This window comes from Equus przewalskii, chromosome 17 (genome assembly GCF_037783145.1).
Source record: "Equus przewalskii isolate Varuska chromosome 17, EquPr2, whole genome shotgun sequence".
NCBI lineage: Eukaryota > Metazoa > Chordata > Mammalia > Perissodactyla > Equidae > Equus > Equus przewalskii.
In genome coordinates, this window is record NC_091847.1 from 9,374,116 (window position 1) to 9,401,881 (window position 27,766).

General features: G+C 41.4%; 1 protein-coding gene across 50 annotated transcripts in view; it reads left to right on the forward strand.

Annotated features, from left to right (window-relative positions):
* CLASP1 (cytoplasmic linker associated protein 1) overlaps positions 1-27,766 on the forward strand; it is a 258,954-nt gene that overhangs the window by 210,517 nt on the left and 20,671 nt on the right. For 34 of the 50 annotated variants that reach the window (XM_070581036.1, XM_070581049.1, XM_070581040.1 and 31 more), the window contains 7 exons: positions 2,867-3,010; positions 3,546-3,652; positions 8,185-8,301; positions 12,868-13,018; positions 15,262-15,508; positions 17,995-18,185; positions 19,961-20,089. In XM_070581036.1, the coding sequence (XP_070437137.1) occupies positions 2,867-3,010; positions 3,546-3,652; positions 8,185-8,301; positions 12,868-13,018; positions 15,262-15,508; positions 17,995-18,185; positions 19,961-20,089 (1,086 nt within the window). The remainder of the gene's footprint in view (positions 1-2,866; positions 3,011-3,545; positions 3,653-8,184; positions 8,302-12,867; positions 13,019-15,261; positions 15,509-17,994; positions 18,186-19,960; positions 20,090-27,766) is intronic. The other 16 variants (XM_070581077.1, XM_070581055.1, XM_070581058.1 and 13 more) reach the window with 1 other exon arrangement.

Genomic DNA, 27,766 nt, shown 5'->3' on the forward strand with positions numbered 1-27,766 from the left:
CACAACTAGAAGGACCCACAACGAAGAATATACAACTATGTACCGGGGGGCTTTGGGGAGAAAAAGGAAAAAAAAATAAAATCTTTAAAAAAAAAAAAAGAGACACTGCCCCAGAGTGTCCGTTAACAAAAGTCAGCAGTGCTTGAGAGGTGTTTGGCCGCCTGCCTGGGGCCTGCCTCTCGTGGAAGGCAGGGGTTCACAGATGGAACTAGAGCAGTGCACTCTCCACTTTTGATTCGTTATTGAATGTGACCTATGCCCCATGCTTTTTAAATGAATTTATCCATCCCATGCCCATATTTGGAATTATTCCTTCAATGAGAGCATGTTGATGGTAATGATAAACATGACCCAGTTTTCTTTATTGCTTGGATTCTAGTATTCTGACTTCTCACTAACACTGAGGGTTGTAGATAAATATTTTAGGATCATAACAGTCTCATTCCTTTTAATACTTTAATGTAAAACCTTTTTAAGATAATATATTCAAATGATATTCCTATCCATATTTGGAGCTTGGATCTCATTAGAAAAAGATTTTACTTTGAAAACAGCTTTAAACCAAAGGATGACTTCTGAAAACTGTATAAAATCATTTCTATTTTGGAATATGTAAGAATAGATTATTTATATTTATAAATCACACGTGTACCATCTGTCCAGCTAGTTATATCTTCAAAATTCCCTTTCTGTTTGATTTTTTCAATCAAAATTCAACTTTAGGATTATTGAGAGAAGGTCCTTTAGTGGGTTAGAAGTTAAAGTCTATGACACTTTGTTTTCCCATATGACTAAAAGTCACCAATGTTAAGTAGCCATGAATTAACACAGTTTCCAGGCTTTTAAATAAAGACAGTGGCACATTTCATGTAAAAATATACTATTCAAAATGTAATGGTGCATTTTATAATTTACAAATGCTATTTTCAATCAACAAGAAATAAATGCCTAAACTTTCTTATTCAATTGGCAACATTGATTTTTTTCCCCCTGCTAAAACTCAAGTCTTCTGCTTTCTTTCTCTTTGAAGTGCAGGTTTTTTGCATGCATTTTTCTAACATCTAATAAAATGGTTTTTAAAATGCACAGGTTACTTTGCATGATTTTTTGAATTTGCTCATATACAAATACACAAATCATGTTCATAGTATGTTAAATTGGTGATAAAATTGATTCCTTCAGATAATGATTTATTAAGAATGATCAATAATGAAAAATGTTTCTTGTCTGTGCCATGAAAGCATACCTGGCCCCTTGTGATTTAATTTAGATGAGAAGGCTACTAATGACTATATTTGGAGGTTAAGGGAAAAAAAGTACGATTCTTTTGCCCAATGCTATGCTTAATGAAAGCATTTGACATGTTGAAGACGTAATTTTTGATTATATAAAAAAACTCGACTGATATTTTAAATTTCATAATTAATTGTTACTTTTGGTTAAATACATTTGAGTTTTTTTCCTTCTCCAGGCACAAATAGTACTTTTGTCTTAACTGGACCTAGAATTAATTTTAACATTGTAAAACCATTGAAATATTTTGTGGTGTTTATTTGTAAAGAATTTCTCAGCAAGTATGTTTTTTGTAATATTCTCTATCAGGCAAAAAGTTTTCAAAGTAATTACTGCAATCCTAAAAATTAGAGTCTCTGGAAAAATAAATATATGTTTTTAGTCAAAAGATTTTCATAATGTGTTTTCCTTTCTTTTGACCCTTAGAAATATATAAGAAATGCCAGTTAGTAGTTAACTAAAATTTCCTTTTGGCATAGTTTTTCTAAATGAAGGCCCCTGTAACTAATTCCTCAGGCATAGTTTTTAAGCTTGGATTGCCTGCCACTCCATTAGTACCATAGAAAGCACGTAACTTGCTGAAGGAGACTGAGTCTCATTTGGCTCCTATTGCTTCAGCTAATTGCTTTTCCCACCTTCCTGCTACAGTGGTTACAAGCAGTCCTGCAGTGTGTTTTCTCAATTCATAAAGAAAAGTAGAATGTTTTCCAAAAGACAGAAGAGTAAGTTTTTAATTTGTACCACGTAAGTCTGGTTTGCTTCCCAAAGATTTTCTCTCTCCTTGATTCTTAGATGTAAAAGGAGGAGTTTTTCAGATGTATTTAAACTCTGTCTTTTTCTTGTATTTCTCAGTTATTAGGAGTGAGGCTGAGGAAAAGTGATTTCTCAAGATAACCCAGCTCATTTAGAAACTTGTTCTTTCCAGGGTACACTGGGAGCCCTGTCCAGTTCTGACTTATTAGAATGAAAGATTTAATTTTAAAAGGCATAAGACTTCATGCCTTTTAAAATTTTTTATTGTTTCATTTACATATTTACCAGCTTTGTTCCTAGTGCTAGACAACACAGGACAAGTTACATGAGTTTACTGTAGCTGTGCTCTGGAAATCCGAGGCCAGGGCCTTAGGGCTTACTTTCCAGATTGAACTCATTTATATTTATAATTGATGATATTATTTTCTCCAGATGCTTTTTGTTTTCGTTTTTTATGGCAAAGATGTTCTCTTTTTATTTCACTCACACAAAAATGTTTTCTTTTAAAAATAACTTGAGGGGCTGGCCTCGTGGCCGAGTGGTTAAGTTCGCGCGCTCCGCTGCAGGCGGCCCAGTGTTTCGTTGGTTCAAATCCTCGGTGCGGACATGGCACGGCTCGTCAAACCACACTGAGGCAGCGTGCCACATGCCACAACCAGAAGGACCCACAACGAAGAACATACAACTATGTATAGGGGGGCTTTGGGGAGACCAAGGAAAAAATTAAAAAAATGAATCTTTAAAAATAACTTGATTGAACATTTTGACCAAGCTATGCTATTGTACATTAACAAAAATTAATTGTGCCTTCTTTTTCTAGGCAGCGCAAATTGTGCTAATCTCTCTGTTTGAATTGAATACTCCTGAATTTACCATGTTACTTGGTGCCTTGCCAAAAACATTCCAGGATGGTGCCACCAAACTCCTGCATAACCACCTCAAGAATTCCAGTAACACCAGTGTGGTGAGTGCTCACGATTGGTGCCTCTGATCTGATCATGACTTCAGCTTGTCCCTTATCTAGAACTTGCTCTAACAGAGTAGCAGCTATTTTGTTCTCTTTTAGTAGACTGTGGAGTCTCAAGGGTGGGGGCCATGTCTGATCCTGCCATATTCCCAACGAATGAATGAACCTGGTCTTTAAATATGGCCTTTTTCTTTAATTAGGTGGTTTAATCAGTTAAATTTTTACTAGGCTATTTAGTCAGTCAGTCATTGAGTTACTTATTTTGTTCATACTGTAAAGATGCAAATGCTTGATTGTATCTGTTTCTGTAGCACAACTGACATCATTCATTCAGCTTCAGGAATGCCTATATGACAGTTACCCATATTTGGTTTATAGGTACTTAAAACTGGCCTTATAATTCTGAAAAAAATCACCCTCACTGTGCAAATTCTGCCCGTTTATTAACATGTGGGTTAAAAGGCTAAGGGAAAGATGAAGCTATTCTATAGTTAGCCCTTGAATAATGATGCTGCTTCTGCCTTCACCCCAGGGCTCTCCGAGCAATACAATTGGCCGGACTCCCTCCCGACACACCAGCAGCAGGACTAGCCCCCTGACCTCACCCACCAACTGTTCCCATGGGGGCTTGTCTCCAAGGTAATGCCATTTCAACAGAAATGAAGAAACTAAAGCACCTGAATGTCTAGCCTATTTCTAGATGTTTAGACCAAGCTTAATACCAAAAAGTATTTGGGTATCAGGAGACCATGGGTTCTAGTCTCCACCCACATCTTAACTGTATAATCTTGGGCAAAGTGGTTAACTTTTTTGGTGAAATGTGTGGTTGGTGCTGAATGTTCTCTGAGATTCTTCCAGCTCTAAACACTTTCTAGTACCATAAACATTTTAAAGCTAAAAGTTAAATTTAGTACTGTTTCACATAGAAACCTTTTAGAAACTCATCACCTAGTCCATGAGTGAGAGGATCACCTGAAAGTATTTAGTCATCTAAATAAATCCTTTATAGTCAGTCACACATAGTCTGGGGTAGTTTTCCAACCAAGTGGCCCTTCCAAGCATAGTTGCTACCATTATGGGCTCACGTTTGAAGCAGAATGCTGCTCTGGAAGGAGTGATTAAGAATCTGAGAACTAAAATTGGATCAGCATTTTCAGACTCTTGTTGGGACCATGTGAACATTGGTATTATAGAGTCTGACGCAGTGACTTTAAAAGAGAAAATGCTCTGTCTTGAGATCTTTAAATAGCACTTTCCATCTGGCCAGAGCCTTTAGAAGTCTCTGCATTATGGCTTTAGTGACCCCCCCTGGCATGTGCTGGAGTCCCCCGTGGCCTCACTCAGAGTAGTGGCCCTGTTGCCAGGCTTTTTAGGAAAAAGCCAGTGCCTGAACCTGTAAGGGTCATCTGTGCTGTATTTATCTACAAGAAGTCCAGATCTTCGGACTGGAATAAGAGGGCTGTATCTTAAAGGTTGCTAACACCAAGATCTTAAAATTATAAGGAAACACTGCAAGTATGCCATTTTCCTTTTAAGGGTTGCTTCTTTAGTAGGAAGCTGTCAAAACGTAAGTGCCTTTAAATTGAGATTTTTCAAAGATCAAGTCTCCCAAACTCCTTCCTCCTTACGACTGAAGTTCTCTACAGTTCCTCAAGTTATTGTATAAATATTTTGGAACATAACAAATTTGTATTTTCCTCTTTGTGAAACAGAGTATTTTGTATACTTACAGTATTCTACTGTTTATATTGCCTTATGTTTAATGCCCCTAAGGGCCCCTGGTTCTGTATTTAGGTAGAATGAAATGCGGTGTTTCGTCCCCAGATTTGGTCTGTGTTGTCATCATTTCAGCAGGCTATTATAATTAGATAATTGAGACCAGAAACTAATAAAAATATATCCTGCTTTCCCCAGGTGTGACTTAGGCTCAGCCAACTTTTTTTTTTAATGTTAACATCTGTATCTAAAGTATATGGTTTGTCTTAAATGACCAGGGTCCAGTGTTGACAGTAAAGTCAGAGTTCTCTTGGTGGCGGAGAATTTTATGGAAAACTTATATTCTCTGTAAATTGTTGCTTTTGACTAGAAATGATTCTCCTATGATGTTAATTGGGAAATCTGTTCTTCCATGATATATAGTTCATACTTCTTATCTTTTAGTTATTTCATTAGGGTGGCACATTCTTTAGGTAATAAGCAAAAGGGTAAAACTCAAATTAAGGTATTTTATTGTTACATGTGCTTAATAGTATAAGTAAAAGAATTGGTGGGGGCTGCTAACCATCAGAGCTAACAATTGGCTAGGTATTAATCTTCATGGATCCCCAAATTATTAAAATTTTTATTTTTCCAGGTTACCATTCATTCTTAATTGGCCTGATCTTAATTTTTACTGTTAGGGTTACGGGTCAGTGAAAGAAATGAAGAGATTGATTTTTTTTTTTTTTTTTTTTAAAGATTTTATTTTTTCCTTTTTTTCCCCAAAGCCCCCCGGTACATAGTTGTGTATTCTTCGTTGTGGGTTCTTCTAGTTGTGGCATGTGGGACGCTGCCTCAGCGTGGTCTGATGAGCAGTGCCATGTCCGCGCCCAGGATTCGAACTAACGAAACACTGGGCCGCCTGCAGCGGAGCGCACAGACTTAACCACTCGGCCACGGGGCCAGCCCCTGAAGAGATTGATTTTTAAATATTAAAGCGTGGCCCAAATAGTTTCTCGTCAACAAATTCTTCTTTAGGGAATTATTTGGTTATATAGTGTAAAAAAAAAAAAATGTGCCCTCAATCATTGCATGGCTAGTCAGATGGCCTTAACCAATTTGAGCTCAATAGGAAAAATGATTTTTCTCACAACTAAAATTATCCAGAAGTAGGAAAAACTGCCTCATGTCATCATATCACTAGAAGTATTCAAATAGGCTACATACTTTCTACCAGGAAAATTATAAAAGAAATGAACTCTTGCACTAAGTAGGAGAATGGACTAGGCTACCACATTCTAAGGCAATAGACGAGTTCTGTTCTAGCTCATCTTAGCTGTTTTTCTGAGCAATGCTCTTGAAATATTTATTTTCTGCGACCTGCCATTCTTTTGAATTATCTTGACCATATGGTGTTAGCTTTTTATTCCTTTTTTTTTTTTTGAGGAAGATTAGCCCTGAGCTAACATTTGCTGCCAGTCCTTTTCTTTTTGCTGAGGAAGACTGGCCCTGAACTAACATCCATGCCCACCTTCCTCTACTTTATATATGGGACGCCTACCACAGCATGGCGTGCCAAGCGGTGCCATGTCTGCACCTGGGATCCAAACTGGCAAACCTCTGTCCACCGAAGCGGAACGTGCAAACTTAACCGCTGCACCACTGGGCCGGCCCCTAGCTTTTTATTCTTAAGGGGAAAAGTTACTACCAATGATTTGGTTTTTAGTCTAATTTTGAGTATCAAAATGAACTAATTTTTTTTAGTCCAAAAATTGTACACTTGGATCATGGTGGTGATAAGGAAATATTCTAAAATGAACAAATCTAATTTGATAGCTTTTAAAAAAAATCACTAGTGAGGAAGTCATTTTTATCAACTCAGTAGTTTTAGAGAAGCTGAAGCTAACAGGTTAAACTTTGTGAAACCTCCCATTAATTGTTTCTGCGTGAGGGAAGCATTACTGCTTATCCCTACCTAGGAAACAAATACTACTGATTTTTTGGAGAGGAGATTTATGACCTGGAGTTTTTCAGCATTAAACGCATATTTATATTTTAGCTCATTTTACCCAGCGCGATTTATGTTAAATGAAAAACAGAGTTGTAAGGGGTTTCAGAAATCACTTCAAGTCTGTTCCCTTTCAGTTAAATAAGTATGTGGCAGTCCTCACTCTGGTCTGCTGTATGTTCTTGGCAAACATGTAGAGCAGAATGGCACTAAATAAATAGTAACCTCTGTTCCCCTAGCAATGAAGGGTGATTTTAGGTAGATTTTACATTCATCCGTCAGAGGGTCCAGAGTGTCCATAGAGTCCAAGTGGGGATTCACTGGAAGACCTAGCCTCCTGCGGGGAGGTGGTGGTGCCCCTGCTTTGTCCTCTGCCTGTTAGCAGAGCTCCAGCCTGAGGTGGTCACCCGTATTCTTCTTGTACCCCCGCCCCCGACTCAGTGTGTGACTTCGAGAAGGTCTTTGGGCCCTTCTCTGGCGCAGTGACCTCTCATCTCCACACTTTATTTTCCTTTCAAAATGGAGCCGTATCTGCTCTCGGGTGGAGACTAGCTCTGTCCATCCTGCCCTTAGAACTATGATGAATGCAGGGCTGCTCGCCAGGAGCACTGTCTCTGATGCGCAGACTCTGCTCTGTGGCCTCACCTCACATTTCCAGCCAGCTCAGCTCACCCTTTTCCCCATGTCTCTGGTTCTTTTGAATTGCAACAGTTGTTAGAACTCTCTGTCAGAGTCTCTCCAAGCCCAGGTCACTTAGTGACATTTGCAAAGTGAAGAGGAATACCTGTGTTCTCAGATGAATTTTAATTCTCTTATCAGGTGATATGAGCAGAGGAATTAGATTTTTGATTGCCCCCCTCTCTGAACGGGCCAGCTGAGACTTGATGCCCTTGCCCTCTAGTGGTGGTGTTATTCTTCCAGAAGAAAATTGTGTGTGGCAGCCTCTGAACTCCATGTGATTGGATCCTGGCCTCAGGGAGTGCATTGCCCCTTGCTCAAGTGCTCTGGTCAGAGTGGCATGTTCTCTGAGTCTTTCTGCTGTAGTCCCGTTGGTCCCATTTGAACTAAGGCCCATAATTACTTCTTTGTTTCTTTCTAAAATAATTGATTGCATTATCTGAAACTGAACATTCATATTTTTGTGTGTGTAAGTGCTTATAATGTCCTTCCAAATGCAGACCCACACATGCTCTTCACTTGGAATCTCATGTGATTTAAAAATGTGAATGCATGATTGAGAGGGAAAGGAATAGTCCTACTGAGGACCAAATTGTAACACAAAATTTGTTCTTTTTCCTGTATGGTGAACTATTAATTTTGTTCCAATTAGTTTTGATAAAACTTGGTCAAGGAAAGAGGAGACCATAGGACACTGAGAATGTAGCGTCTTCCTCTCCCCTTGCTCCTCCCCTCCCCTTTGCCTTTTTCTGTTTCTCTTTCTGATTTTCCTCTCTGATCACTACAGTCGGTTATGGGGTTGGAGTGCCGATGGGTTATCGAAGCACCCACCTCCCTTTTCTCAGCCTAACTCCATTCCCACCGCTCCCTCCCACAAGACTCTCAGGCGCTCTTACTCTCCCAGGTAACAAGCTACCTGTTAAACTTGTCTGAGGTGTCACAATATTATTGCATTTCCAAGGTCGTCTCAGGTCTTTTGGAAAGCCTCTCAGCGGCCGCCAGTGTGGTCCCCGCTTTGGCTTAGGCTAGCAGGAGTAGACCCTTGGTGAGAAGTGTGAGCAGATGTGTGATCTTTGTTGAACCTCGCAAGGACAGCTCCTACTGTGCCACGAGGGCAGATGACAAAATTCATCACCATTTACTGCCGCGGGCCTTGCGGCGCACTGGAGCGCTCAGCCCCCAGAAGGTGCTCAGGCAATGCCAAGCAGTCAGGGCAGGCCGTGGTGAGCGTGGTTTCCTTAGCATTCTTCTTAGATGGAAAAGGTGTTTCCACTGAGAAGCAAATGAGACCTGTTCTTTCCCAAACTGCACCTGTAGCTCTCAGTCCTGCTGTTGATTGTCTGGACTGGTTTCTTTCATAATGTACTGTCATATGGTGACAGCCTGAGGACACACAGATCCAGAAAGGAAGGCCCGAGAAGTGCATTCACTGGTACGCCTCAGTAAAGATGCCTGCGCTCTAGGCAGGAGAGCTGCCGGTGTCCTCACGAGCCCCTGGTTGAATGAGTCTGGAAGAAGCGTGGGGGGGGGGTGGGGGGCTTCCTTCAGATGCTAAGAGAAATGGTAACTCTGCAAGTATTCCTCCAGGGTCCACGTATTCCTACAGATACCTGTCTGTGGATCGCTTAGGTATTTTTTATGAAGAAAGATCCAAAGATCAGAGAACCCCTTCCCTAGTTGTGTGCAGTCACATAAGCTGAGCATGGGGCAGTTCAGCTGTCTTTGTGCTGTGGGACATGGGTTTGTACCCTCTGTGATAGGACAAGGGTAAACACAAAGCAAAATAAAGTCTGTTACTTTTGAGTGCTTCATAGATAGCTTTTGCACAGAAGATTCACATTCCTGCTTTTGTATCCTCAACATAGCACAACTTTGCATAGTAAACAGGTCAGCTAAATGTTTCAACAACATCTTCTGAAACTCTTACAGCCCTAAAAGTAACCTCTAAAGTGTACAGAGAATCGGATAATGACTGTTTCTAGATACACAAGGTTAGGGCAAGGGCACACCGACAGTGAGACAGCTGCTCTCGTCAGTGTTAATAAAGCATGTCACTACACTTTCTTTTTTTTCTTTATTTCTCTTTCTTTCTTTTAAAGCTTAGCTATCCTTCATAGTATAAGACCAGTTTATTGCCTGTCTCCCAGTATAAAGACGTGTGTGCCCTAATGGGCAGTAAGCTTCATCCCCAGCCAGTCTTCTCATCCAGCCATCCAGACTGCCCTCCAGAGGACATTCCCTTCCCAATATTGTCTTTCACATCTGTGCCCAATAATGTAGCTAATGCTTAATGAACACCTGTGACTTCTGTTAACCATCAGAGGGAGTTGACTAGAGACTTCTACATTTAGGAGACCTATCAGTTACATAAAACTAAGAAGGAATCTATGTCTGTCTCTTTGCCAAAACCCTATTAATTTCATAACAAGGAACCTTTTTCCTTATTCCATACTTAGTATCTTTTCCCTGCAAAACGACAAAGAACAAAATCTCAGAAGGCAAACTTGTGTCTCGAGTTTCTCTTTTCTTGGAGACCTGACCTCATGCACCTCTCCACCCACGGTGCGGATCCTTTACAACAGGGCAGGTCCAGAGCTTGCTTCTGCTTCAGTGTTGGGTGACACAGCCTGAACTTAAGTCAGTGAATATTGACCAATTGAGCAACTCTTCCTAATCTAAAGAATCCTAAGGAAACTTTTCTGGAGTCTAATCATAGTGTTTACAGATGACCAGGACCTGGCCTTTAACCTGGGGATAATTGTCTGAGCTAAAACAAGACAGAGTGTGGGGCAGGTGACAGACTGGAGTGGACCTGACCAAGTCTCTTCTAAGTGAAGCTGTTGCGTCCCTCTTGCTGCTCCCTTATGTTTTACTTGTCGGGACGGGGACCATGGTATCTGTGATTCCCCAGTGACAGCGTTCATGGGAATTTCCTTTTTCTCTACAAAGTGAGGACTCATAGGTATTATTTGAAAAAAGACAATTGCGGAAACATGAAATAGCAAAGAAAGTAGCGTTACCTGTTTCCTGTTAGAGGAAAGCAATGATGTCTCTCACCTGAAGCTCACAGTTTTAGCTTCGTACCAAGGAGATACTTCAAACCTGAAGCTAGTGAGTCTAATAAAAGAAGTGTCACCACAGATTCTACTTGGTTACTACATATGTGTGCCCCTAAATTGGAAGTCTGAGTTGGTTTATTGATTGAAAGTAAGGAGGAGGAACATGAACTGGCAGAATCCTTTATTTTCTTATTTTAAAAAGAGGCTACTATAATACTAAAGTTATGTGAACTTAAGTGAAATATTTTAAGAAAGTTTAGGTTAAGAATAATGAGATGAATTAAGTGAAAGCTAACGTTATCTGAAGCGACATATGGAAAATAATATTGTGACATCCCTTAAAAAGCTCAACGTTCCGCCAGACTCCTCTTGTCCATCCCATCATTCTTTCATTTTTTTATTTTCCTTTTGCATGGGCTATGCTATTATTTTTGGTTGTTGTGATTAAAAGTATTTTAAGGCATCTTTTTACATCTTGTATACGTATTTTTTGTTTGAGTCATACTCAGTTTTTGTATATAAAAAATAGTGTACTGGCCAGATGTATAAATGCCTTTGTTCATACGTGAGCTGCTGTTGTGCTGTTCTGGAAAGGCGGGGCAGGGAGCCTGTGTGTTCCTCAGTCATGCTTCCTTCACATTAAAGGGATATTGCCTCATAGACAGATAACCTTACGAACCTAGAGGGGGTTAAAATCTTGGATTCTGTTCAAGTTTTTTATTCCATGTCCTGTCAGCATATACATGAAATTTTAGCTGTAAACGTGTTCTAGTTCACATTTCTTTTTGTTTGATGCCAGAGCCAGTCTTTGAGCTGGCATGTATTTTTGTGAACTTTCCAAGTACAGTGGGGGTGTGTATTTTCTTTTATTCATCAGAAAAGAAGAATGGGTTCTATCTGAACCAGTTTTGCAATTTTAGGCAAATAGCTTTCATCTCTGAGAATGAGTTCCGATCTCGTGTTCTAGCAGAACCTCCAACCTTAGAAAACACTTGGGTCGTTGCAGCCTCAAGCCAGTAGAGGTCTGGCTACTCCAAGTGAGAACTGTCCAAATCTCATCCACCCTTAAAACCTTAAAAAAAAAAGTTGGGGGAGGAGGCTTTATAAATATGATTTGTTTTTAAGTTACAGGAAGCTTAACTCTAGTGAGAATGTACAGCGTTGATGCATTGATTGTGTTGCCCCTAGTAGGAGTTCCTGCCAATGAGTGCCTACTTTCAGTTAATTCTCTTCTGAAAACGGAAGGATTGCTTTGCTTTAGTCCTTAATAACGTTGAGTGCCTACTTACATACAGCCAAGGATTCTTTGAGTGGCCCCAGCAATCCTCAGTATAGCTCAAGACTTTCTGCAGGTTAAAGTAGACCAACTCATCTGATCTTTTCTTGAAACAAGTAACATTTAAACTAGGTTACAGTTTTTGACTTGCCTTTGGTTTACTTTTGCTCCATGTTTTGCTTTCTTTATACTAGTGTATCAACTCCCTGCTTTTTTCTCTGATATTCTTAGTGAGGGACAGTGATAGTTTTTGTTCTTAGGATCTTCTGTCTGTTTCAGTGCACTTTTCAGACATATAAAGGCCACTTGTTGATACTGTATTACACCGAAAGGCTATTTAGGATTTTTGCTTTGTTTCATGTTTTACTATGCTAAATGTCTAAAAGGACAACAATTGATGTCACTTTTCTGTGAAGGACAAATATTTCTTGCTTTTTGAAGTGCTTTTAGACACCCATCTAGGAATATAACTCATCTTTATAAGATCTGCTTTTCTTATAAAACTCCAAATAGAAGCATCTAGAAGAGTTTGATATTCACAGCAACTTCCTGGGTTAGATGACATGAGAGACTTTCAAGCACCCATTGGCAGAGTAGATCTGATTCTGAGTGAGTCATTTTTGGTATAGGTTTTTATTTGATAAGTTTCAGATACTGGTAAACATAATCCAGTCTCTTGAAGTCATTTCCTTTGCTCATGTGAAATTTGTTTGTAATACTAGCTTTATTCTGAAGTGCCCATTCATCTTAATTTCTTTGTACATTTGAGACCAGTAACAACCAGGCTCCTTTTTTCCATCTTCAGAATACTGAAAGTTATTTTCTCACTTTCATTACTTCATACGTTGTCACCGTTGTCACCCTTTGAGTTCTTGTATTCTCGTGGTCATTGTTGTTTCCCACTGGTTCTTACTAAGTGCTGGTGTGATGTGCTTGGGACCAGATCTGACAAGAAAGATGTAGAATTATCCAGTGGTGGTGCTCTAACAAAAGATGTCTCCTTTTCATTCCAAATCTCCTAAAGAATCAAAACTATAACTATATCTTACTCTAAATTATTAGAAGTAGTTTGTGCCCATACCTCAATTTTATGTATATGCCTCAATTTAAGAAATAAAATGTGTTTGATCTTTAGCATGCTGGACTATGATACAGAGAACCTGAACTCTGAAGAAATCTATAGTTCTTTGCGTGGAGTTACAGAAGCCATTGAAAAGTTTAGTTTTCGAAGCCAAGAGGATCTGAATGAGCCAATTAAACGAGATGGCAAAAAGGACTGTGATATTGTAAGTATCCCCAGGCTAAATTAAGTGATAATTCTGAATACTAACCACTGTGATTACTTGGCTTCATCATTATTTTTATCTTGTAGTTAGAATAGTATTATTTTTAAGAGACTCAAGGCAATTTTATAAAGTTTTGAATAATCCTCGCTATCTTTGTGAAGAATGTTAAATACCTTTGTTCTCAGTTTGATTTCGTTTATCCTGGACATATTTTTGTTCCTGTGATGTGATAAAAATAGTGAGCCTGAATCAGACACCTGCGTGGCTCTCTGGGAGCTTGAGTCTCATGCAGAGGCAGGCAGATTAGTGGGAAATTGTGGTGTGGTGGGAATGGTCAGGGCTTCACCCCAAGGAGACCTGCTGGGCTCGTCTTGGTGCTCAGGAAAGATCTGCAGAAGAGATGGTTCCACCCTCCGAGCTGAAGCATGAAGGTCCATATGAGTTTGTCAGGTCAAGCAGGAGGTTGTAGTCAGAGAAGGGGACCTGTGAGAAGGGAGAGAGATGGGAATAGGCGCAGTATGATTTCTTGTTGGGAATGGCCGAAGTGGAGAGGGCTTGTATGTCGTGTTATTGGGGAGCTTTTGGTGAAGAGGCTGTAGAGGTTGGCTCAGGAAGGGCACTCACACCAGAGGAATTTCCAGCCAATGTCTTGACTTTACTGTGGGGTCACTAGAGACTCTGAGGGATTTTTAACCAGGGAAGTGGCATGGTCACAGTTACATTTTAGAAAGATGACTGTCAATCTGAGCTGGAGAATGATTCCAGAGGAAGTTGGGTTGGGTAGGGCATGAGCAGAAATAGAAGAGTCAGAAGTCTCTGGCTAGGACTGTTGAGTAGGTGCTGGTGCAGTTCAGTGAGGTAATAGCATAGAAGGAGAAAAAAGTGCCTCTTAACCCCTCTGGAACGTCATGGATTCAGTTTTGAATATATGTGACTTGCAAGACCTGTGGCATGTCCAAGCAAACAAGAGTGAAATAAGCGAGACACAGAAAGACAAATATTCCATGATTCCACTTAAAGTGGTCAGATTCATAGAGATGCAAAGTAGAATATAGGTTACCAGAACTGGGAGGGTCGGGGAGTTATAATTAATGGGTACAGAGTTTTAAGTGGGGAAAATGAAAAAGTTTTGCCCAAAACATAACATAGTGGTAATGGTTACACAACATTGTGAATGTATTTAATGTCACTGTATTGTACACTTAGGAATTAAATTATTAAAATGGTATATATATATTACCATGATTAAAAAACAAACACACATAAGCAGAAAATGAGAGAGATGTGTCTTCTCAGTAGCACAAGTTAAAAATTTGCCGTAGCAATCATAGTGTGGTCTCACTGCCTGAAGCTGTTTCCACCGTTGTTAAATAGTCGGATGTTTGGGATGAGGAAAATGATGGTTTTGCTCTCTTCCCAGCAGTCAGCCCACACTTGCTCTGTTACGGTGCCACCCTGCAAAGGGAGCCAGACAGGCCACTGCACCTCAGAAGAATGGACCCTGAGAGTGAAGGGAGTCAGAGACCAAGGCCCAGAGGACCAGAGGTTTAATTTGTCAAAGAAAAGACTCAGAATATGTTAGGGGAAAAAAATTTCAGAAAATATTAAAACTTGTTCTTTGACCCAACATAAAGGCCAACTCTGAGAGTCAGAATATTCAAAGGAAGAATGGTCTGCCTAAGGGATACTGAGTTCTCCATTGTTAGAGATGAGTAAGCATTGTCTGGCTCACCACTTGGTGGGAATGTATACAAGGAATTCATGGACAGTTGGACCACTTTAGATCTTACGATGGTACTTTGGGCAGCGTCTGTCCATTGGTGGTGGGTTGGGGCATCAGTGAGAAAACTCTCACTGTGTGCAATGAAAGTGACATGCTGCATGTTGGCACAGGAGATTCCTGAAGAACTGGGGATGTGAGGTCTGCAGCCTTTGTTCTCAGGGACTCTTCAGAATTTCATGTGATCAGTCTGTCAGAAACTGAGTAATATGAATCACCAAATACAAAGTAAAACAGACTTTATGTAAATTAATGAATGAATAGATGAAAACTTGAGCATATTCATTTCCCTTTAAGGTGATTTATGAATTAGATATTTACAAACTGAAGTACTAATAACTGTCCTTTTGTTAGTGGCCAGATTTCAAGTGAGAAATCGCTGGCTTTCCTAACTCTTCTGAAAATTTAAAGGAAAAGTTTGTTAAAAGTCCTAAAAAGAAACTGACAGTGTGATGTTCTCCAGGTGTCCCGAGACGGTGGGGTTGCCTCTCCTCCCACTGAGGGTCGGGGAGGGAGTGATGTGGTGGAAGGAGGCAGGACAGCTCTGGACAACAAGACCTCCCTCCTCAACACCCAGCCTCCACGCGCCTTCCCAGGGCCGCGGGTGCGAGACTACACTCCATATCCCTACTCGGACACCATCAACACCTATGACAAGACAGCCCTGAAGGAGGCCGTATTTGACGATGACATGGAACAACTGCGAGATGGTTTGTCTTTTCTTCGCTTGATTGTCCCCCATCCCAGAAGTGCCTTACGTGGGCTTCCCCTCTTGTCAGACCACCTTTGGGTGTACTGGTCAAGCATAAATGGCAATGTTAGACTTGTTCTGGTTAGTTGTTAGTTCAGCAACCACTGTTGAGCTCCTACTGTGTGCTAAGGCATGGAAGGCACCACAGTGAACAAAAGCATGCACAGTCCTGCTCTCTAGAAGCTCACAGTCTAGTTGTGGAGGCAGTCATGAGATAAGCAGTCGCACAAACAACCTAAAATTGCAGCTATGACAACTGCAATGAAGAAAAGCTAAACTCTGCCCATCGGGAAAGGCTTCACTGAGGAATGGGAGCCTGAGTGGAGATGAGAAAGACAAGGAGTCAGAGTTAGTGAGGTGCAGAGTGAAGGCATGAGCAGTCCCAGCCCAGGGCTCAGCGTTTGTAAAGCCCTCTCATGTGTACTTGCCCGGTCCTGAGCTATGGAAGTAAGATCCTGAAGCACTGCTCAAAGACTTCCCTCTCCTGTCTCACCAGCAGTTTAACCAAGTCTTCCTGGAGCTGCTTTCTGTTGACTTCTGTCCTGCAGCTGGGAGAGAGGGGATCTGACATACTCTGAGCATGTGCGTTACATGTGCCTGCTGCTGGACTAAGTGTTTTACATACATTATCTAATTGATAGAGAAGGGATTATTCCCATTTCACAGATTAAGAAACTGATGTTCAGAAAGGTTAGGTTACCTTCCCCAAATATGACATACTTGGTAGGGAACAAAATTAGTCTGGTTTTTTTCTGACCCTTGTGTTGTAACAGGTGAGTACATATGTATGGTGGTATTTTGGTATGATCGCACCGTTGGTATGATGGTGTTTTTATCTGGAACTTAATTATTTCTTTTTTAACCTGTCATGTTCACATGTTTTGGTTTATTTCAACTTATTAGGCATTTTAGAAAAAAGATATATCTGTTTGGTTTCCAAGCCTGTTATTTTACTTTGTTTTTCCATTTTGAATGAAGAATTAAAGAAGAACCCTAGGTTAGAACTCTAAACAGTTAACATTCAGTGACTCCTACTGTGTGTCACGAAGTGTATGACTTGCCGGGGGCAGGGAGGTAAATGAGACACACTGCCTGGCCTCAGTGAGCTCAGGGCCTGTCGGGAGAAACAGACTCCTCTTGGTAGCATTAGTAAAAGGGGAGGGCCATGCTCGAGGCAGACGCTGGCTTCAGTGAGGGCACAAAAGAAGGAAAACTGCAGCCCCTTAGTGGATCCGATGGATGGAATCCTAAGACAGGAGAGAAGCCCTTCAGTCGTTTGAAAGCAGAAATAGCTTCAGGGCTTTGAAAGCGTATTCCCTTGGCTGTTAATTGGTAATTGCTTGTGGGTAGCAGCTCAGTATAGACCCAAGCATCTGTTTACTGGGCATTAGGCTAATGGTCTGGTGTTCATTATGGCTTGCACCTTCTAGGAATAGTGCACTATTTCCTTTTATTGCTCATAGAATTGGTACATCATTTAACTTATCCATTTGTTGGTCTTGTTTAAGATAGAGTAGTGTTTAAGATGTTGGTTGTTATTTATTCACCATCTGTATATGTACTAAAAAACTTAAAAGAAGAAGGTGGGTTAGTAGGAGAAAAATGATAGAGTTATTAACATTTCAAACTTCCTTATGTGTTTGTTCTCCAATCTTAGAAGCTAAAGAAATATGCATATACAAATTTAACTAGTTCCTAGTGATTTGTCTTTGTTTTTTCATCTTTTCTATTTAAAGTGAATATTCAGAGTTGAGATCCTCAAAAGAACATGGAAAGAGAAAGGGTCTGCTTTTCTACCATATAAATCATGGTTCAAGTCCCTGACGAGTTTTACAGTCTGAATAGATAGTCCATGAATAGTCTAAACATGTTGATTAGTGTTTGTTTACTGTCTTGGTTACTAAGCTCTGGGCATTTGAGAAGGGCACGGATGTTAATCAGTCAGATGTGATAGTGAGGAGGACCTTGAGGAAAATGTGTGTACTTCAATGCATATGATACTAGTAAGAGACTGTCCCAGTGGTAGGGCTCAACTTAGGACTGTTGCAGTGGGAATAGAGTTTGGAAAAAGAAGACAGTTAAGGAGGGGCTTTTGGAGGGTTTCTCCTCTTTGTCTGACACAGATGAATGAAATAGTAATTTCTCCTCTTTGTCTGAAACAGAAGGGAAAAAAAGATGGTAAGGGAGGGTGAAGACATAGCACATATTGGTACTTGACACCTGTTCTCACATCTCTCTTCATAATTACTTTGGTGAGATGACCTGTGAGGGTGTAAAGAATGAGGTTGGGGCAGCAATGCAGGATGAAGTGCGCGATGGGAATGATCAAGAGAGTTGCCTCTGGGAGCCTGGAGAGCAGTGGAAGGACTGCTGAGCATCACTGAGGGAGCGCCTATAGCCAGACATTTCCTTATGAAGTAACCTTGGTTTCCTGTGTCTCACAAGTGCCCATTGACCATTCTGACTTGGTGGCTGACCTCCTAAAAGAGCTGTCCAACCACAACGAGCGGGTGGAGGAACGGAAGGGTGCCTTGCTGGAGCTGCTCAAGATCACCCGGGAAGACAGCTTGGGCGTCTGGGAGGAACACTTCAAGACCATTCTGCTCCTGCTGTTGGAGACACTCGGAGACAAAGATGTGAGGAGCTTGCCTTGTCCTTACATTTCCCCCTTCCATGCGATGCGGTTATTGAGTTCTTTTGTCATGGGTTTGGCTTTAGCCTTACTTTTTGTATTATGATTACTGTTTACATCAAAACATTTTTCAAATATTTTCTGAGCACCAGTTAGTAAGGGAATGTTTTTGTCAGAGACAGGCTTATGTGCAAGTTTTTTCTGTAGTTTGTAGGAATTGAGGGAAGCTTGTTCCTGCATCAGGATACTTTAACACAAAATTTCTTAAAGCTTTGTTAGCACAGAATGTGGTTTTTTGTGATGAGCTTCTTTCCTTGTGAGTTTTATTTATGTTTCATGTGTAATTGAGAAATAGAAAAGTTAATTTTTTAAAAGACCCTACTAAATGCTGCATTCCATGAAATTCTGTCTTGGTTCACCCCTACATATGTTCACAGTTCTGGTAATCTTAATTGGTCAAGCGACAGGTTCTAGAAGTGTAGATTGTTATTATTTTCTATTATCTTCTCTTACTTTTTTTTAAGATTAAAAGTCCTCCTCGCACTATGACATTTAAATGTGACAAACTAGGCATTTATGCCATGCCTAGGCTATAATTGACACGTGGCACCTAGTAGACGACTCTTAAAGGGGGAGTAACGTAGTCAAAGTCCTGCCTTCTCCCGCCTGTGCAGCTGGTCCCTTATGTGGAGCCAGGAATAAATGTTGGGAATTGCCTGAATTAAACTCTCGAAGTAAAAATCCATCTCCTTGCACTGGGCTTTGTGCAGGCTAGCAGAAACAAAAATAAAATGAGTGTACTGAAGGGTTTGAGGGGCAGGACCCAGCAGATTTCAAGGAAGTTCAACAAAGCCCCTCATAAAGGTCATGCCCAGGGTCATATTGATGGTGACTTAAGAGAAGACAGGTGAGCGGAAGCCTTGTGGATGTCATGGTGACTTTAATTGCTCTCTGATGCTTAGGATTAATGGTTTGGCATAGGGTGAGTAAAGACAGAAGAATGATGATAAAAGATCTGTATTAATTTTTCTTAAAGTATTGGCTACTGAAGCCCTTCCACTTGGTTGGGCTTTGTGAGAAGATAAAATGATGTCACGTAGAGGGAAGGATGGTGTATTAGTGTGTGAATTGTACAGATGAGTGACGGAGAGTCAGGATGTACTTTTTGGCTCTGTTTGGTGTAAACTCCGTTCTGTTTTATTGAGATTAGGAGTCTGTTTGGAATGGCTTTCCTCCAGACGTATGACTGGGGCCGCAGACAACTTGAGGCCTGCACAAATTTCCCTCCCCTGTGATCTGATCACACAGAACGTCTGGAATAACCACAGGTCTCCAGCTGCCCTTAGAGTCCACAGTTTTACAGATTGTGTTGATGAAATGTTTAGATGCTTTTTACCTGGCTTTTTGTCCATTTTACAAAAGAGTAATTTGCATACCTAAGTCTCAGGAAATCTGGAAATGCCCAGGAGATTGATAATGAATTTAGATGTATAGTCCTCATTTGACTTCATTTGGTCCTCATTTGGCTCATTCAAGAAACTTCGTTGGGTCCCTCTTAGGTACCTGGTCCTGGGAATGTCACCATAGGCACAGCTCCTGCTCTTAAGGAGCTGACTGTCTAGAGAGCCTCTGTTAAGTAAGCAGTGAGATGTGTGTCAAAGTATCTGCAGGATGCCAGGGATGCCCAGGATTGAGTGCTTGCTGGACCTGGCTGACCAGTATGTTTAGTGAAGCACTGTGTCTTGTTTCCTGATGTCTTTCTTTCCTTTTGTACTCCAGCATTCCATCCGAGCACTAGCATTGAGAGTTTTACGTGAAATTCTGAGAAACCAGCCAGCAAGATTTAAAAACTACGCCGAGCTGACGATCATGAAGACTCTGGAAGCCCACAAAGACTCCCATAAGGAGGTGAGCCAGGCCTGTGGCCCAGGAATGCTGAACAGACAGGTCTGGAGGTGCAGTTAGGGTGTGGAGAGAGAGCAGTGTGAATCAGTGTACAGCTCTAAAAAGAGTCCCCTTGGAACTCAGCCTGTGCCGTGATACAGGGTGAAAATCCCATTGCTGTCGTGGTGGCTGAGCAGCAGTTGAGGGGCCAGTGTTGCTGGTAGGTTCCCAACTCCCTTTCCATGTGTACAGTGGGCTTGACCTGTTCCTGAGGAGTTTCCATGTCCACGGTTCCCATTCCTTTGGTTAAAAGGGGGGGCCTGCCATTTTCTTCTGGCATTCAGCATCTGGTACTCTGGTGTGGGAAATCAAGATTGGCTTGAAGACACAGATGTACGAGTCCTAGAACCGACGCTTTCTTGCTCCAGAACCTTGGACAAGTTATTTTACGCTCTGAACCCCAGTTTCTTGTGTGTAAAATAGAGATGGATATTATCACAAAGATTCTTGTGAGAACTAAATGAGATAACCAGTGATGCTTCCTGGCCCAGTGCTTGATGACTGGAGGCATTACACTGTGTTGGTCTTCCTCCCCTTCCCGCATGCTCCTTTCTGCAAAGAGCAAGAGGAATGGAGGCAGCTTTGCCATGCTCTTCACCACCTCCTGAACATTTAAAGTGCTGGCAAACTGTGCCTGTGGTTCTTGGCACCTCACATGTCTATCGGAGAGCAAGAAAGATGTGTTTCTGTGCCCTGCACACGTACTGCAGACGTTGGACGCTCAGGAAATCCTCTTCCTGTTGCTTACTGAATTGTTTTAGCCCCTGTAGCTGACCAGTCTTGAGTATCTAGAGGCCTACAGAGAGTGGGGAGGTAGATGAGGCTGTCATAAATAGAAATGATTTCAGTAACCCCCTTCCAGTAAAAGGCACTATGGAAAACAGAACCGTATATTTAGAACTTTAGAAAACTTAATATGACAAACGATGAGTTTGATCCCAAAGTGAGACAAAACCACTTGCTCAGTTCAGTCTCTTGGCTCACATGTGAGTGTCGTGAGCACTCTCATGGATTAAGGGAATTGTGATTAGCGCAATTGTTATATCTACAATAAGAATCAGCCTAAATCGTGGTTTTTCTCTGTTCGTGGTTGTGTGGCTGCTGAACAGTGACGAGTTTGACTTCCTCAAATCCCTACCACGATGGCAGGCTCAGCAAAGATGGGGGTCTCGGGGCCGGCTCCTTGGCTGAGTGGTTAAATTCGCGCGCTCTGCTGCAGCGGCCCAGGGTTTGGATCCTAGGCGTGGACATGGCACTGCTCATCAGGCCACGTTGAGGCGGCATCCCACATCCCACAACTAGAAGGACGTGCAACTAAGATATACAACTGTGTGCAGGGGGGGTTTGGGGAGATAAAGCAGGAAAAAAAAAATACTGGCAACAGTTGTTTGCCCAGGTGCCAATCTTTGGGAAAAAAAAAAAGGAAGATTGGCAGCAGTTGTTAGCCTAGGTGCCAATCTTTAATGGAAAAAAAAAAAAGTTGGGGGGTCTCATGCTCTGTGTGGGCATCTCTCCATCTCATAGTCCTAGCACAACACAGGTACATAAGTGGCAGATGTGTTTTCAAACCAGTAACTTATGCTTCTGAAATCTAGCTTGGTTGCATGGTGGTGATAATCACTCACATTTGAACAAAATACTTTCCATTTACAATAACTCATTTAAAAAATGTGAGGACCAGATGAACTAATATAGTCAACATAAGTCCGGGTGAGGAAGGAGGGTCCAGTAGGCACTATAATTTGCCAGGTGATTCATGGCGTCTCTTTCAAGGGGCAACTGGCCTGTGCTGATTTTTTTTTTTTTTTTTTTTTACCATCGTAGCTTCTCCTTGTTTATGAGAATACATGATCAAAAAGCAAAGTAAAATTGATGTTGTTTTACATATATGTGATGTCGGTTGTTTTCACGGGAGAGGATATACTTAGCTGTGGCATTAAGGTGAAACTAAGCCATCTACAGTGTGTGGCCCTTACTAACTGTCTCCTTGGAAGATGTTTGTCTTTAAACTGGGCATCCTGATCTTAAACTTTGAAACTTTGACAGTGGACCCTAAGAAGTATAAGTTAACAGAATTAAATAATTCATTTTCTATTTACTGTTTTCTTGAGAGATCTCCGGTTATTTTCCCTGCAAAATAAGAAATTTAGGAGAGAAAGTTAAGTGTGAAGTCCTTTAAATTGCCCAAGGGCCCAAAGCGATAATATCTGCTGCTTAACGTAAATTCAGCAGCACACAGTTGCCATGGAATTCCTGTGACCCCAGGGTCTCCAGCTGCTGTCACTGATTACCTGATAGAGCAGGTGAGGGAAACATTGTGTTCTGAAAGGAGAGCCTTTGCTGGCAGGCCTCCGCTGCTTTGCATACTTTCAAACTCACCTTGACTCGGTGCCCTTGTAGTTTGCCTTATGAAACTTCACTGTCTCTTTGCCAGAAGATTTAGGTTTTAGGTATGGTTTTTGTTTTTGCTCTTCATTTCCTTTAAAATTCTTCTTGTCTTTTAACCGATCTGTCTTCATTCCTTGTCTTTTTTAGGGCAGAATAGTTGGATGCACATAAAGTTTGTGTTGTAGCATCTTGTTGGCATATAATATTGCACACGATATTTCTCTAGTTATTACATTTCTCATCATTACATTCAAACATTTTTCAAATATTTATTGGACAGGATCCAGAACGTTTCTAGATCCAGTTACTGTATTAGTCATACAGAGGTGCAGAGTCTGTTTTCTTGTGTAATTGTTAATTCCAGAGTAAGTTCATCCCGGGTGAATGCTCCTAGAACTTCCTCTCATAAGAAGCTAGTTGTTTTGTATTCACAGACAAACCCAGGCTTCAGCAGGAGATGAAGAACATGAGACCTGGCGGGTTGACACAGGGCTGCCCTGAGAGACCGTGGCACCCGTTGTCCTTCCGTGTCTGCTGTGGTGGTGGCCACACCACTGTGCACAGTGTAGTCTGGTTGTGGGACTGTGCCAGTGAAGGACAACTTGTTGAATTGCAATGTCTATAAATTGAAATTTGTCATGAAAGCTCTTAGGGAAGATGAATAAGGCAGGGCTGATGCTAGGATAGCTCGTTTTATCATCTTGTAAGCCAGGATCTGTTTTCTCAGGGTCTTTTAAAAGGAGCTGTGCATGCAAAACATTTTTCTTGTACATTGAAAAAGTACCAGGCACTCAGGGCATCATCCATCCTAAGCTAACATGGATGTTCTGCAGTAAGCTAGGCGGAGGGTTTGGGTACCAATTTAGAGTTTTTATTTTAAAAGTTGATGTTTGTCAGCTTAGACATGTTTCCATATTCCCTATTTGAATAAATAAATCTCTTTCATTATCTATTTATTTTTGTCTTTTTGGTACATAAAATTGCTGTTGAGTTTCAGTGCCCAGTTAATGAAGTTTCTGTGGTTTACAGTAGTGTTAGCTTTTCGCAGACATCTTAAAGGGCTAAGGCCTTGATAGTGACCTTTTAAAATCTTAAGCCCATTTTCTGTTTTTCAAGAAAACTCCATTAATTTTAACTCGCTTCATCTTAAAATTTGCAGTCTGTTTGTTAGAGCTGGTACAGAGTCTCTCCTTCATTGATTGAGAGGATTTACTAAGAGAATTGACACTGTGAATCAGTCTTTGGGGTCAGTGTGAGGTGTGAATCTTGAGACAGAAAACCGGGTTCTCAGTCCAGCTGTGTTGTCAGTTGTCATCACCTCTATATATCTCTAAGCATGATTGTTGTGAGAATCAAAGACATAATGATGTGGAAATATGCTTTTAAAACTGTCATATGCTTTACAAATATTGCTACATAGAACTGTTTTCAAAAAAAAAAAAACTGTTTTCAGGCATCCTTATCCATTTCAGAAACGCCATTTCTTGGTAAAAAATTGGTATACTAATTATTAATCATTTTATACACGTTTAATGTAAGAATAGTTATTGCTCCCAGTCTTGCATATAGTACCCAGAATGTTGAATACTTGGTAAATGTTCTGTTTAAATTTAAAAGAAGCACCAGCTCTATTTCTTGAAGATACTCTGTAATTGAGACTTTTTGATCATTAGGCTTAGCTTTTTCTAAACTGGGCCACATTAGTGAGTATTCATGTACATTTGCCTATTAAAAGAGGAAAATGTCTGCATCACTTTATGTCACTATACTGGGTCACCAAACATTTCTTGCCCCACACAGAAGTCTTGGTGATTAAGGCATCAGAATCCAGCCTCAGGTGGTTTGGCTTGTTTGGGTAAGCCTGATTCTTAGATAAATATAAGACAACCATTGTTATGTCTCTGGGGGTTTTATTTTTAAATCATTTCTAGTTAATTTTATACGTTATGACTTTAAGCAGTTAAAAAAAGCAAAGCCAGACCAAAATTATTATAAAAGAGAACTTCTCAGGGCCTAGTTTTCTTGCTTCTGCTTCCCCCGGCTAGCATGGTGTGTCTTACACAGACCTTTTGGCAAACATCGTGACCAGAGAGAAGCAGTAGTGTGTCAGAGAGAAGGCATCTTTGATATTCTGCTTCAAATACCAATTAAAATCACGATGTCCCCGTGTCTTAACCAGACTCCGTGCACTCTGGAATGGCCCTTAGAGGCTTCTCAGGGCAGCAGCCGTGTGTCAGTTGGTTCTTGAGAACAGTGCATTGTGGGAACCTAGAGAAATTACTTCACCTCTCTGGACCTTGGTTTTTCTTATCTGTTAGCCCAGGGAGTGGACTAGATGATTATCTGTTTCTCATCCAGCCTCAAGATAATAGAAGTGGCTATTGAGTAACAAACCTAAACCTTCATAGACTCTAAATCTCCAAGTTTCCGTGGGCCTGATCTTGGGATGTGGCCAGAGCCCTATTTCCTTGAAAAGATTTTGCTTTTTAACCAAAAGAAAAACAAGAAACCTCTATAGTCATTTAAAGGTTCAAAGTTGCCAAGCCAACAGTCTGACACTAGTAGCACAAACTCTGGTAAATGTTTTATTGTTTATAGGCATTCGTAGGCAGGGGACAGGGGGAAGTGCTCCAGTCTTCAAGGAGCTTATGGTTTAGTTGAGGTTAAAACAAAGGAAGCAACGTGTGGTTCAGAGTGGAGTGCACTAGGAGTTTGGAGTAGCTAGAGTAGTCAAGGAAGAGTCCCTGAGGGAGGTAGAACCAGGGATTGGTCGAGAAGGAGTTAGAGAGAGAATTCTAACAGTGAGCCAAGACCACATGGCCAAGGAGGGGGAGCGTGGGCTTAGAAGACATGCTGGTTCAGTCCGCTGCCCCAAGACTGCCATCGTGTTCTGTGTGTCAAGTGGAGATCCATTTCCCACATCACAGGGTTGTTGTGAAGTGCCGAGCATTGTGTCCAGTTCCGGATGGCAGCAGCGGCACCTGCTCCTGCTGTTGTTCAGGGCAAAGGGAAATGGTTCCTCCTCTCTGGTGAACTGACTGTCTTCGGAACCAGCTGTGACTCCTGCCTGTTAGCTCCTGTAGCTTCAGAAAAAGCATCTTATTAACAGAAAAACAACTCACATACAGAAAGCAGTCGAGAGAGCCATTGCTTAATGTCAGAACCTTTGAGTTTGGTATTGGAAGACGGGTTCTCCTCCTTCTTTTACCAGTTTACTGGCTGTGTGTGGACAAGCCACAGAAGCTCTCTGGATCTCTGAAATGCTTGTAACAAGGTGGCTTGGGGGAGCAAGGATGCTTTATGCCCTGCAAGGCCTGGCCTGCAGGGCTGACATCAAAGCCAAGTGAGTAAGGTGGCTGACATTGTTGAAAACGGGATGCTGTCCTTTTTATCTTCTTCCGTTGAAGAAAGTAGACTGATTCTGAATATAATTGTTGTCATTTTTTTTTAATTTTACACAAAGCAGATATAACTACAGTTCTCTAAATACATCTAAGAAGGCTATTTAAATTCAGTTGAATAAACTTTAAAATTCTAATGAAAAACACAACTTGCGTCTTTGGGCTACTGCATTGGCCGAATCTATCAACACCTACACTAGAGAGGCTGCCGCATTGTCATCTTTAGACTGGAAAGCACCCTGAGTTTTAGAGATGGACGTTGGATGCAGAAGAGGAGCCTTCTATGCACTGCCCAACTTCCATCTGAGGTTTCAGTTGCCTCCTAAGCCCCTCCTGAGAGGCCAGCCAGCCCAGATCTGCGATGTCTTCCAGGCCAGAGTCACAGCCACCTCCTGGGCTCCCAGCCCTCTGACTCCTCTGCATTTTTCCTTGTTGGTCCTGATTCTACCCCTTGGGACAGAATAAGTCTCCCACCTGAGTGCCTTCCCCAACTTGGGACAGGCAGTGCTGACCCGAATCTGCTTTCCCAGGCAGGGGTAGGGCGGCTCTGTTGTTAGAGATCGTTTCATTCAGAGTGTGCCTCCTGAAATTTTTTGTGTGTGCGTTTTTCAGGGGAAAGCGCTTGTCAAGTAGGGGTGGAAGAAAAGGTTTTGTAATCCAAAATAATGTAAAAATTCTTGATTCAGATTCTCTTCTTCATTTTACTGATGAGGGAAACTGAGGCCCAGAAAGTAGAAGAAATTTTCCCCAAGACCACCTCTCTAGTTGCTGAGAGAAGCAGGTCCAAAACTCAAGTCTCCAGACTTTGCACCTAGAGCTTTTCTTCTTTCCTTCTTCCTCCCTGTGGTACTGAGCCTCGCCAGTTGAGGACTTTCATGCCTGGTTCAGGTCCACCTAGAATCCCAGAAGTTACAGCAGTGCCAGTCTTTCACCAAAGACGTCATTTCCCCAGTATACTGGTGCTGCTAAAACTTAGCGTCTATCCTATTTTTATAAGGTCTTTCCAGCTTTTCCCAGAAGGTGGCGCCAGTCTCATCCTTAGCTTCCACATGATTGAGGAGCTAAAAGAGGTGTACCCTACTGGGAAGAGTTCTTTGATTCTGGGCGTTTCTGAACATTTGCTTGCTTGCTTGCTTATTTATTTATTTATTTTTTAATTCAGCCAGTTATTCTGATGTGTCTGTGACAGAGCCAAATCAAACTTTGTGCACTTAAAACATGCAGTCGAAATTTTGACAAGTTCTATGCTCTAAAAGAAACCTTATCTTTAAGCAAACACTCATCAATTTTCTGAGTAATGATCTCACTTTTTGAAAAAGTTACATAAGGAGATTATGCTTTTCCTAGCCAGACACTATTATTTCACTAAGTTCGAAAAGGAAGAATTCCTGTGTTTCTAACCAGACTGTAGTAAAATCAGCAGAATTGCAATGATTTTGATCACTTCAAGATGGGCAATAGCCCGAAGTCTACCCGGCCCCACTCTTGCTCATGAACGTGCCGCCCCTTTTAAATCCTTGCCCCTGTGGCCGCCTCGTCAGCTCAACATTGTTGTCCTCCTTCCTGTCTGTTGCCCGTGTTTACTTGTGCTCTCTGTTTGCTTACATTTATAATCTTCGCTTCTTGAGTTACATAGAACATAGGGGCAAAACCTAAAGTTCACCCTGATTCAGGCGGCTTGCCAGAAGCTGGGGGCTTGGCATAGAGAGGGAAGTCAAGAATACCTACCTCCCTTGCCAAAAACCGTGTCTGTCTTGGGAAACTTCCCCTAACCTCAGAACGGAGAGGGCCTCCAACTTACCATCTTAAGGTGCAGCTTCTGACATTTTATCTTCAGATGTTTTCAGAAAAT